Source organism: Lithobates pipiens, unplaced genomic scaffold (genome assembly GCF_037356315.1).
Source record: "Lithobates pipiens isolate NorthernLeopardFrog02 unplaced genomic scaffold, aLitPip1_a1.2 Scaffold_16, whole genome shotgun sequence".
NCBI lineage: Eukaryota > Metazoa > Chordata > Amphibia > Anura > Ranidae > Lithobates > Lithobates pipiens.
The window spans coordinates 394,547,155-394,559,546 of record NW_027507748.1 but is presented as its reverse complement, the minus strand read 5'-3'; the positions used below and the strand labels follow the sequence as shown (position 1 = coordinate 394,559,546).

The window sequence follows — 12,392 nt, the reverse complement described above, 5'->3', positions numbered from 1 at the left end:
AACACTGTACCCAAATGAATCTTTTGTCCTTTTTTTCCCACAAATAGAGCTTTCTTTTGGTGGTATTTGATCACCTCTGTGTTTAATTTTTTGCACTATAAATGGAAAAAGACCGAAAATTTTGAAAAAAAAAACGCATTTTTCTTTGTTTCTGTGATAAAATTTTTTAAATTATTAATTTTTCTTCATAAATTTTGGCCACAATTTATACTGCTACATATCTTTGGTAAAAATAACCCAAATGAGTGGATATTATTTGGTCTTTGTGAAAGTTAGAGAATCCACAAGCTGTGGTGCGAATCGCACAAAATTGATCACATCTGATGTACTGGTGGTCTATCTCATTTCTTGTGACCCGAACAAGCCATGAAAGTAAAAATACCCCCCAAATGACCCCTTTTTTGAAAGTATTTAGTAAGAGGTATGGTGAGCTTTTTGATGTTGTCATTTTTCCCCACAATTCTTTGCAAAATGAAGATTTTTTATTTTATTTTAATTTTTTCCACAAAATTGTCATTGTAATAGGTTATTTCTCTCACGTGGCACGTGTATACCACAAATAATGCCCCAAAATAAATTTTGCTACTCCTCCTGAGTATTACAATATCACATGTGTGGGACTTTTCCACAGCCTGACCACATAGAGAGGCCCAACATGCAGGGAGCGCTGTCACGTGTTCTAGGAGCATAAATTACACATCTAACTTGTTGACTACCTATTACACTTTTGAAGGCCCTGGAGCACCAGGACAATGGACAACACGTGACACCGACGTGGCACTGATGACAGATGGCACTGATACGTGGCACTGATACATGGCACTGATGACAGATGCCACTAATACTTGGCACTGATGACACGTGACACTGACAGATTGCACTAATATGTGGCACTGATGACAGATGGCACTTATACGTGGCACTGACACGTGGCACGGATGACACATGGCAATAATATATGGCACTGATGACATGTGACACTGATGACAGATGGCACTGATACCTGGCATTGATGACACGTGACATTGACAGGTGGCACTGATAGGCACTGGTAGGTGACACTGATAGGTGGCACTGGTGGGCATTGATAGGTGGCACTGATAGGCACTGGTAGGTGAAACTGGTGTGCACTGCTTAGCAGCAGTGGGTCTGGAGTGTGCGGGACCGATGTCCTGTTTACTCCAGGTGGTAATTGGCTTTTTCTCGTTGATCCGCTGATCACAGAGTGAGCTACGTGTGCCCTGCAGGGGGCATTGAAAGTCACACGACTTTGGAGTAGGGCTAGTGTGAACCAAACCTTAAATTGAACAAGTTGAAGTTAGAAGCTGATTGGCTACCATGCACAGCTGCACCAGATTTTGCATTCTCCAGTTTTAGTAAATTAACACCTTTGCTTTGACCAAAGAAATGCATTTTCTGACTGACCCCACCAATATTTAATCATCTTTTTTAAGATTTTTTTGTTGAATGGGTAATGTTTACAAGTAAAGATTGCTCAGTTAGCTTAAAGAGGAAGTAAACCCTTCCAAACAACTTGGACCTATAGGTAAGCCTAGATTAAGGCTTACCTGTAGGTCCAAGCAATATCTCCTAAACCTATATGGTTTAGGAGATATTTGCCCGAAAATGGGCACCGCTGTCTACGGCGCATGCGCCGTAGACAGCGGCGCGCATGCGCACTAAATGCGGCAAATCCAAGAATGGATTTGCCAAATTTGTCGACTCCCGTGTGCATGCGCGGGAGTGACGTCATCGCGGCTTCGCCGTATGACAGTGGCGGAGCTGCGAGGCGCGACTCCCGTGCGCATGCGCGGGAGTGACGTCATCGCGGTTGCGCCGCTGTGATTCGTCGGAGCTGCGAGACGCCACAAGCAACATGGATGCGGCGGACTACAGGGATCAGCGGCGACTTCGCTGGCTCCTGTGTCAGGTAAGTGACACATAATGAGCTACTATGCGATGCATAGTAGTCCATTATGCTTTACCTTTGCAGGGAAAAAAAGAGGAAGTAAACCCATCAGGGTTTACTTCCTCTTTAAAGTCTGAATCTTACATAGCAAACAGCCAAATCACTAAATTGGCTTTTACTCCACAGACATTGTCAATGAAACAGGTTATGAATATCCAAGAAATACATCTGGTTGATATATACTTTGCATCTACAGGAAAGTACACTTAAGCCAGTCCTACACAGTTTGAATCTCAAACCATTAAAGCGGAGGTCCACCCTAAAATGGACCTCCGCTCATCGGAATCCCCCCCCCTCCGGCGCCACAATCGGCACCTTTCAGGGGGGAGGGGGGTGCAGTTACCTGGATAATCCAGGTAACTGCACCCACTTCCGGGCTAGCTCTCTGCGGAACGGGGCGCACGTTACGCCCCGTTCCGCAAGCGCCCGCCCCCTTCAGCAAGTGCCCCGCTGCCTGCTGGGAAACACACAGCTCCCAGAGGCAGCGGGGACCGTCCGGATTGCGCCGCGCGGCTCGCGCATGCGCAGTAGGGAACCGGGAAATGAAGCCGAAAGGCTCCATTTCCTGATTCCCATACCCAAGATGGCGGCGGGACCTGGCAGCCGAGCGAGCGATCGGCTTCGGGTGCCGACATCGCGGGCGCGCTGGACAGGTAAGTGTCACTATTTAAAAGTCAGCAGCTGCAGTATTTGTAGCTGCTGGCTTTAAAAAAAAAAAAAAAAAAAAAAACGCGGAGTCCCGGTGGACTCCCGCTTTAATTGGCAGGCTGAATGTACCAAGTTGATCAGTCGATCAACTTGGGTACAACCAGCCTGTTGGATTTGCCTCTGATTATTGCAAGCAGCTGGTATAGCCGCTAGCGATATTCACTTGGTGGGGGCAACTTCCTCTGTCCGCCCCTGCTGGGAGAAGACAATTGCTGATTCCCCTGTCAGCACAGTCTGTGTTGATCGGGGAATCATGTGAACTTCTTTCCTGCAGCCCAAGAAATTTTCACCATGTATGTTCGGCCTTAGGCTTTTTTTTATATAGCATAGTGCAAAGAGTTGTGAGGGGTTATTTACAAAAGGCAAATCCATTTTTCACTGGAAGTGCAGTCACTCTAAATCAAAGGGGTAGATCTGAAATGAGGGGAAGCTTTGCTGATTTTATCATCCAATCATGCGCAAACTATAATGCTGTTTTTTTTTTCGTTGCATGTCCCCCTTGGATCTACAATGCCTGCACTTCCAAGTGCACTTTCAGTAATTAGTAAATTAGTGGATTAGTAAATAACATTCATAGTGTCACTGTCAAGAAATAACAAATCAGCTTTCATTTGTCAGGCCACTCTATGCAGGAGGAAATTGTCTCCTGCTGCCATACCTTTCTTAATTACACTATGTGGGTTATTTACTAAAGGCAATTCTACTTTGCATTACAAGCGCAAACTACAAGTGCAAAGTGCACTTGAAATTGCACTGAAAGTGCACTTGGAAGTGCAGTCGCTGTAGATCCGAGGGGGACATGCAAGTAAAATAAAACAGCAGCATTTTAGCTTGCACATGATTGGATGATAAAATCAGAAGAGCTTCCACTCATTTCAGATCTTCCCTTTAGATTTACAGTAACTGCCCTTCCAAGTGCACTTTCAATGCAATTTCAAATGCACTTTCAATGCAATTTCAAGTGCACTTGTATTTTGCACTTATAGTCCAAAGTGGATTTGCCTTTCATAAATAACCCCCTATGTATTATGCAAGGCGACCCTTTAATCTTCTGGACAGCAGTAAAATACTCAACCTTTTTATCATAGGACAAAAGGTCCCTCAACAAGAAATATGCCTTTAGCAAATTATGGTTTCATTTATTTCATATTATGGCTACACTGCGTTATAACAAGGCTCTTGCAGATAATATTTGGAAAGCATTAAGTAACATTTTTCTTACTAATGTCATTTCATAATCTACTGATAGGGTTACACACAAATCTCCACCTGTCTTCATGCAAATGAAAGCAGGTGATACAACAGTCTTTGTAATTACATGGTCTAAATTAAATTATTAGTTCATATTGGATTATACAACCAAAACTCATTAGGTGGTGTGTATTAAGTCACATGTGTGCTATTCACTTGCTGTAATTATATTATTAATTCATATTAAATTACACTGACAACATCTCATTGGACTCTGCATGCTAATTTATGTGCACCGTTAGCTTTTAAGTTCGAAAAAAGGTTGCTCGGTTAGCTTCTTACTTTAACGGACCACTTCAAATGTCCATCGCAAAATATTTCTATTACTGTTCTACTCCTAACTGTAGAAAGCATTTTAGGAGATGTATAACTCCCATCCTAGGTATTAGATGCATTTCAAAAAGAAACCAACATTTGAAGCACTTTTTTTCTATCATTCATGGTCATTCAAAGATTACCTTAGACGTTAGAATCCGATAATACTGCACTGCCCTTTGAAGCCATCTCATAAGACTTCCTGCTGCCATGTTACCAGCCGCCTTCCTCTCCATGTTCTCAGGGGTAAACTGAATTTTCCTTATATTAGCTTCTAGCAGCTCAAGAGTAGACTGCGGCAACTAGAATTTGGAAAAGTAATAAATATTAAAAAGATTTCTTAGGAGAAAGTACATCTTACTTTTTTACTTTAAAGAGTTTTTTTTTTACATACTTGTAGCAATCAAAGAACCACACAACAGTCATTGAAATAAACTATTATCATATGCATGACCACCAATAAGAATCAACTGATAATTAGTATAGGGTATATTGACAAATAATACTATAAGTGAGAAAAATTTCTATAACACATGTAATAGTAAAATGATATGGATAAAGAATTTTTGAATTAACGGATCTTATTGATACTAGTAGAGTAAAGTCCTTGTACAACTGAATAAATCCCTGCTCTAAAACAGTAACGTTATTTAGATCATATGATCATATTTTATGCTAATAAACATGAAATTAACAACCAGGTATCTTACTGTGTTGTCATTGTTTTACTTACTAAAGTATATCTGATAGATTCTTATAAGCTATCTCGTGCGACAACCTTCACCTAACCCAAAGCAGCTGGCATTTAAAGTGAAAAAAAATCACCCAAATAAGGTGCATTTAAGTATGCCACGCTAAATGCAAAAAAAAAAAAATCCCATTTAGTGCTTCAGTCATATACCCATGCACTTACTATATTTTACCAGATGCTATAATAAATAACAACATGTACTACATCAATTAAATAAAGCAACAAATTGTGTATAACATTAGTATATGAATCAAAACACAGTAACAAACCACCAAATGTGAACACGGAGAATCAAAAACTTGAAGGTTAATTATTGCAAACAAATGAACATGTCCATACATTACAACTTATAATATCCTTGTGCAATAGGTGAAGTCAAAAATATACCTTGGTGCCAAAAACAATTGTGACCTCCACCTTCCCAACTGGGTAAACACTCACCTTCCTAAGCCCAGTACACAATATCAGGTTTTTTTTTTTCGCTCAAGCTGCCGAGCTATTGTGTTCTGACAGTGGACGACCCCTCGAAAAAACATTCCGGTCAGCGCTCTCTGCCATTGACCGAGAGCCCTAATCGGGAGCTGATGGGCTGCTGGTTTTCTAGCATGCTCATCCCACAGAACCCAGGTCAAACAGCAGCTTCTGCCAGACCGGCTGCCATACACATGAGACCGGCTGCCATACACATGGGCCAAATTTCAGCCGTTTTTTTTTTCAACCGGACGATGTCGCCCAACATTCGGCCCGTGTGTCCTAGGCTTTAGATCAGGCATGTCCAAAGTCCGGCCTGGTTTTGAACGGCCCGTCTGGTTATTTAAACATATACATCTTTTGTGGCCCCCGGCGATCTCCCAGCGTCGGGGTCAGAAAAGATATATAGTCCGGCTGCCTCGGAGGGAGGAGGCAGGACGAGTGCTGTGTACACAGGAGGAGAATTTCCTGTTTACACGGTAGCTGTAATAGGAAGTCCCATCTCTGGCATTGGACGACTGTTCTGTCCATCAGAGGAGGCGTGACTTTCTCTTAAAGGGGCCGTTGTGTAAACAGGAAATTCTCCTGTAGGGTGTCTTTGGCGCTCGTCCTGCCCTAAATGGCTGCACTGATGGTAATGGTGGCTGCATTCCTGGCAATTGCAATTGTGGGGCTGCATTCCTGGCAATGGTGGGGCTGCATTCCCGGAAATGGTGGGGCTGCATTCCCGGCAATGGTGGCTGCATTCCCGGCAATGGTGGCTGCATTCCCGGCAATGGTGGGGCTGCATTCCCGGCAATGGTGGGGCTGCATTCCTGGCAATGGTGGGGCTGCATTCCTAGCAATGGTGGGGCTGCATTCCTAGCAATGGTGGGGCTGCATTCCTAGCAATGGTGGGGCTGCATTCCCGGCAATGGTGGGGCTGCATTCCCGGCAATGGTGGGGCAGCATTGCCGGCAATGGTGGGGCAGCATTCCCGGCCATGGTGGGGCAGAGACATGGGCGCTGCGTTCCTGGCAATTGTGGGTCTGCAGATGGGCACTGACCCTTATTTTGCTTCACAGTTCTTTATTTAAAATTGTAATTTGGAGGAGCGTGTTATACACCAATAAATACGGTGTATCCAAATAATACACTTGAGTTCATCTCTTCACCACACACAGCCACAAAGGCAAGAGAATTCTTGTTGGGTAGTGTATTAGTGCTCAGACGAACACACTTAGACCGAATTTTAATGGTTCAAAGAATGTCAGGCAAAATGGTCGGCCCTCACGCATGTTAAGTTCATCAAATCTGGCCCTCTTTGAAAAAAGTTTGGACATGCCTGCTTTAGATAGACCTTGGTATCAAGCTCATCTAGTGAATGCAAGCAAATATAACTTAAAGCGGGGTTCCACCCTAAAGTGGAACCTCCGCTGATCGGAACCCTCCCCCCTCCGGTCTCACAATTGGCACCTTTCAGGGGGGAGGGGGGTGGAGATACCTGTCAAAGACAGGTATTTACACCCACTTCCGGGCATAGACTCCCGTGGGAGTCTACGCCATTTCAAGTCCTGCCGCACTGTCTGCTGGGACACACACGGGTCTCAGAGACAGCGCGGAGAATTCCTTTTGCGCTGCGCGACTCGCGCATTCGCAGTAGGGAACTGGGAAGTGAAGCCGATTCGCTTCACTTCCTGATTCCCTCACCTAGAATGGTGACGGCAGCAGCCAAGAGCCGAGCGATCGATCGGCCTCGGCTGCCGGCATCGCTGGAACCCGGGACAGGTGACTGTCCATTTATTAAAAGTCAGCAGCTGTAGTATTTATAGCTGCTGGCTTTTAATATTTTTTTTTTTTGGTGGAATCCCTCTTTAATGAAAGATATTTCGTAACTCAATATAATTTAAATGCCTTAAATACACAATGGTCATCATGGACCTCAAGATTCCCAGATAGGGATTAATAAAAGCCTTATAAATGAGCAATCGTGTTATGGTATAGTTGTATTTGTTTTTCTTTATACTTTATGCCTTTTTACTGTTACGTATGTAGTAACTTGCCTACAATAGAGGAGAAATATATATTTTCTATTTTTTTGATAACACTCTATAGCTAACCTGTGTATAGACTTTGCAAGGGTTCATGGCATCCACATTGTGTAGTAGGATGCGTGAGCCCTCCAAATAAAAGTGATACCCACAGGCGTATTTGTTAATAAGCTATATTAATATTGCCTAATATCCCATGCAATGCTGCTATTGTAATTTTCATTGTTAAAATGTAATAAAAACAATTGAAAAGAAATTTAACTCAAGGGCCAGTGCAAACTTTGATATGCGATGTGCTGCCTAGGACTGCCTGGATGAGATCGCACTATGGGGTTGATTTACTAAAGTCAAATAGACTGTGCACTCTGCAAGAACAGTTGCTCCAGAACTTAGTAAAGCAGCAGAAGCTCTGCTGACTTCCACCATCCAATCATGTGCAAGCAAAAATGCTGTTTTTTTTTTTAATTTTCCTTGCACATGATTGGGTATTCTTTGCAAAGTGAAGCTTTGCCTCATTTGCTAAGCTCTGGTTAAACAACTGCACTTGCAGAGTGAAAAGTGCACAGTATACAGTATTTACCTTTAGTAAATCAACCCCAGTGTGTCTCTGTGAGGGGTGAGAGTTTACACTGCACCAGCACCAGACAAATGTTTTCTTGCAGTCAATATATGAGCCTGATTGTTTTAAAACACTGGTGAATGTAAGACTCCCATAGACTGATCGAAATTCGGGTGGTTCAGCAGGGACTGGACATATTTTAATCTGTCTATGGGCAGGCTGGTTATACTGAAGTCAATCCATCAACTTCAGTACAACCAGCCTTTCAGAGATTTTTTTTATCGTGCTATAATTTCTAGCAGCTATAGCTGCCAGCAGTAATCATTGTATTCTGGCAGCTGGGAAACCAACCGCTGTCGGAATAAAATAGCACAGCCCTCATCAACACTGGTTGATTGGTGAAATCAATTTTCTTTCCTTTAACTCGTGGTTGAAGGAAATAAAATTGTATGGTGTATGACGTTTACCTTTATAATAAAGCTGTTGGATGTTATGGAGAACATTATGGTTTCCTTTTATCTTTTCTGGAGTTCAGCATCATGCTGGGAGATCTCTGTATCAGTTGAGCTGAATTTGTCTACGGAGTTAGCCCCGTCCTGGGAGCATGCTCTGCATGAGCTTTTGATACAAAGGCATCTATTTATCTATCTATCTATCTATCTATGAAGGTGAGAGTGTGCCCAGTGGAAAGGTGGAGGTCACAATTATTGTGGCACCATTGTATTTTAATGATATCACATATTGCACAAGGATTAGGAAATTAAATGTATGGACACTGTTATTTGTTTATAATATGCTGTCTTCAAGTTTTTGATTCTCTATGATCACATTTGGTATTGTATTTTGATTTTTATACCAATATAATAGACGATTTGTTGATTTTTTTTTTTTTATGTTGTACACATTGTTATGTATTATTGCAATTGGGGATATACAGCAGGTGCATTGGTATATAGTATATGATTTGAAGCACTAGATAGGACTGATTTATTTGCATTTAGAGTGGATTATTTCATAAATACATATCTGCCAGACACAACTTGTCATAGGAAAAAACAGATGAGTACATATGGTTTAAATGGCAGGGAGAAGTGTTAATTATGTAATTTATATTATGCATGTTTTTAAGCCATACTGAGGTAAAGGTGATTAAGTGCTGTAGGTCACCATGGAAGATAGCCATCTGTCCCATATTTTTTTCAACCTAAGCAGACAAATCCTGTTTTCATAGTTTAGCTTCTTTATAAGGTAGAGCTCTTCTGATATTCACATTATTATGGTTGCAGTAGAGTATTTATACAAAGTTTATTAATTTGCATGCTAGGAGCAATATTTAAAAAAAAAATGTTGGTAACAAGTCTTTGTTGTAACTTGGCTTTGGTTAAGCCAGGTTAACTGAGTATTTACATAAAATGAGCTTATGGGACTCCAATACTTTGCCCCTTGTGCCATTAACAAAGACCTTTAAACTTCTCTTCCCAGGCTGGATTTTTGCTATAGAGCATAAGAAGTCACATTTTGTATGAAAACTTTATGTGCAGGATTTTAATCTTTCAAGAACTTAAATTCACATTATCAAAAAAAGCATTTTACCTGGGCAATATGAAATGTTGTTAGCTCATTCATGAAACGGTCAAGATTGGCCATTTGCCTCTTAGCTCCCTTTGCCCAGGTGAGGTCAGTGTTTGGAGACTTCAGAATTATGATGATAGAAGCCATGAGCTCTTCAATATCCAAATCTGGCTTTTGCATTGCCCGCAGCTCTCCTGCAAAAAAATTAATAAATAATATGAGCGCACTCAAAATATTTTTAATCTATTGCCACAACTATTCAGTTACATCTGATGATGTCTTGGAATTATCATTCAATATGTGCTCCAAGAACATTTTAAACAAAGGTTAGAAGCCATAGGTCAGATGTGTATTGTGTGCTTTGCTTAAAATGGAAGTAAACCCTTCCAAACAACTTTGACCTACAGGTAAGCCTAGATTAAGGCTTACCTGTAGGTCCAAGTAATATCTCCTAAACCTATATGGTTTAGGAGATATTTGCCCGAAAATGGGCACCGCTGTCTACGGCGCATGCGCCGTAGACAGCGGCGCGCAGGCGCACTAAATGCGGCAAGTCCAAGAATGGATTTGCCAAATTTGTCTACTCCCGTGCGCATGCGCGGGAGTGACGTCATCGCGGCTCCGGCGAATGGCAGCGTCGGAGCTCCGAGACGCGACTCCCGTGCGCATGCGCGGGAGTGACGTCATCGCGGCTTCTCCGCTGTCATTCGTCGGAGCTGCGAGAGACGCCACAACCAAGATGGATGCGGCGGACTACAGGTAACAGCGGCGACTTCGCTGGCTCCTGTGTCAGGTAAGTGACACATAATGAGCTACTATGCGATGCATAGTAGTCCATTATGCTTTACCTTTGCAGGGAAAAAAAGAGGAAGTAAACCCATCAGGGTTTACTTCCTCTTTAACTTAAAGTGTTACTAAACCCAGGGACCTATATTTACTATATATGGTCTCCTGCAGTACACAGATCATGGAGATGCAATTAATTTAGTAAATATAAACTGCTAAATATCTTTTCTCATCAGCAGGATGTATCAGCCTTGTGACTTCTATCAGTGTGTGGTTAAAGCTTCTAGGACGAGCCTTCATTCTCCTCTGACTGTCCTATGAGGCTGCATGACTCCTGACCCCCTGTCTGGACAATGCTGATTGGCCCTGTGCTGATCATGTTATTCAGTATAAGAAGCATACTTTACTGCATATACAGACTGATTTTACTGTTGTTGGTTTAGTAGCACTTTAAGCTGTCCATACACTAGTAGAGTTCAAACAAACCTTCCTATGAACATTTATACAAAAATTCTCAGCACATTTGGTGACAGAAATCTTTCAAAAGTCCTTGAACATTTTGTTTGCTTTTAGTGTTCAATCTTGGAATTATTAGACTTTCTTAAATGAAAACCATGTACGCTGTTTGAAACAGTGGCTGCCCGTCCATAGAGGGCGCACAGGCGCCGCCTCCCCTATTCATGCATCCGGCCCCCTGATCTACATATTAGTGGCACCCGACCATGGATTTCAATGCAGGGTGGGTGTTTTTTTGAAGTACCTGATTAGAGTCAGAGGCTTCAAAATAGGTGGCATTGGAGTGCAGTTGTGTGACCATAGCAAATTAATTTGTGCTATTTTCACTAAAGTTCCTTCCCACCAATCAGGAGGCAGGTCTGTAAGACCTGTTTCCCAATTGGCTAAAGCGTCAGACAATCCTATTTGATGCCTAGCTCTTTGGCAGAAGAGGAGACACATGGCGGAGGAAGCCACTGGAGGATAGACATGGGCGCCGTCAATAAATTTGTTTCGTTCTGTTCCGTTTTCGATTCATAATAAAATTAATTCGTACTTCGTATCCGAAATTCCGTTCTGTTTCGTACGAAATACGAATTGTCGTTAACGCATACGAACGTTCTTTACGATGAATTTAAAGGCAAAAACATTGCTCATTATGCTTATTATGACTTGCAGAAGACTTCTGTGATAGAAGTCAATGTAAGTTGCCTGAAGACATCAGTGAAGGACTTTCATCCTCTCTGGGCAGGCTGCCAAGAAGAGAACAAAATGATACAATGTTTCTTCTTCAATGGGCTGAACTCCGTGTGTAGAAGATCTCAGTTTAACCATTTAAAGACTAAATCTTTTCTGTCACTTGTTGCTTACAAGTAAAAATCCAGTAGGTCTTTCAAACGCAAGTTAGCCCCTTTTTTTCGGTCGACCTCTAGGGAGCAGTGACATTAGCAGCGTGACATACAGCAATGACACCTGCACCGTGATAGAGTGATCTGACAACAGCACCGTGATAGAGAGCACTGACATCAGCAGCGTGACATACAGCAATGACACCAGCACCGTGATAAAGGGCTAACTTGCGTTTGAAAGACCTCTGCGCAAATACCACGTCACATAAAATATTGCAACAACCGCTATTTTATTCCCTAGGGTCTCTGCTAAAAAAATATATATAATTTTTGGGGCTTCTGAGTGATTTTCTAGCAGAAAATACTGGATTTTTACTTGTAAGCAACAAGTGTCAGAAAAGATTTAGTCTTTAAATGGTTAAACTGAAAACTTCTACACACGAGTTCAGCCCATTGAAGAAGAAACATTGTATCATTTTGTTCTTTTCTTGGCAGCCTGCCCAGAGAGGATGAAAGTCCTTCACTGATGTCTTCAGGCAATTTACATTGACTTCTATCACAGAAGTCTTCTGCGAGTCATAATAAGGGCCGGTTCACACTGCAGGCGAGGCGAGGCGACTCCGACTTGCCTCGCCGC

At 42.2% G+C, this 12,392-nt stretch overlaps 1 protein-coding gene across 1 annotated transcript in view; it reads right to left on the bottom strand.

The window, feature by feature from the left end:
* LOC143983065 (uncharacterized) overlaps positions 1 to 12,392 on the bottom strand; it is a 695,051-nt gene that overhangs the window by 328,367 nt on the left and 354,292 nt on the right. The window contains exons 68-69 of the mRNA XM_077482312.1: positions 9,648 to 9,820; positions 4,387 to 4,545 (exon numbers count right to left, since the gene is read on the bottom strand). Coding sequence (XP_077338438.1) covers positions 4,387 to 4,545; positions 9,648 to 9,820 — 332 coding nt within the window. The remainder of the gene's footprint in view (positions 1 to 4,386; positions 4,546 to 9,647; positions 9,821 to 12,392) is intronic.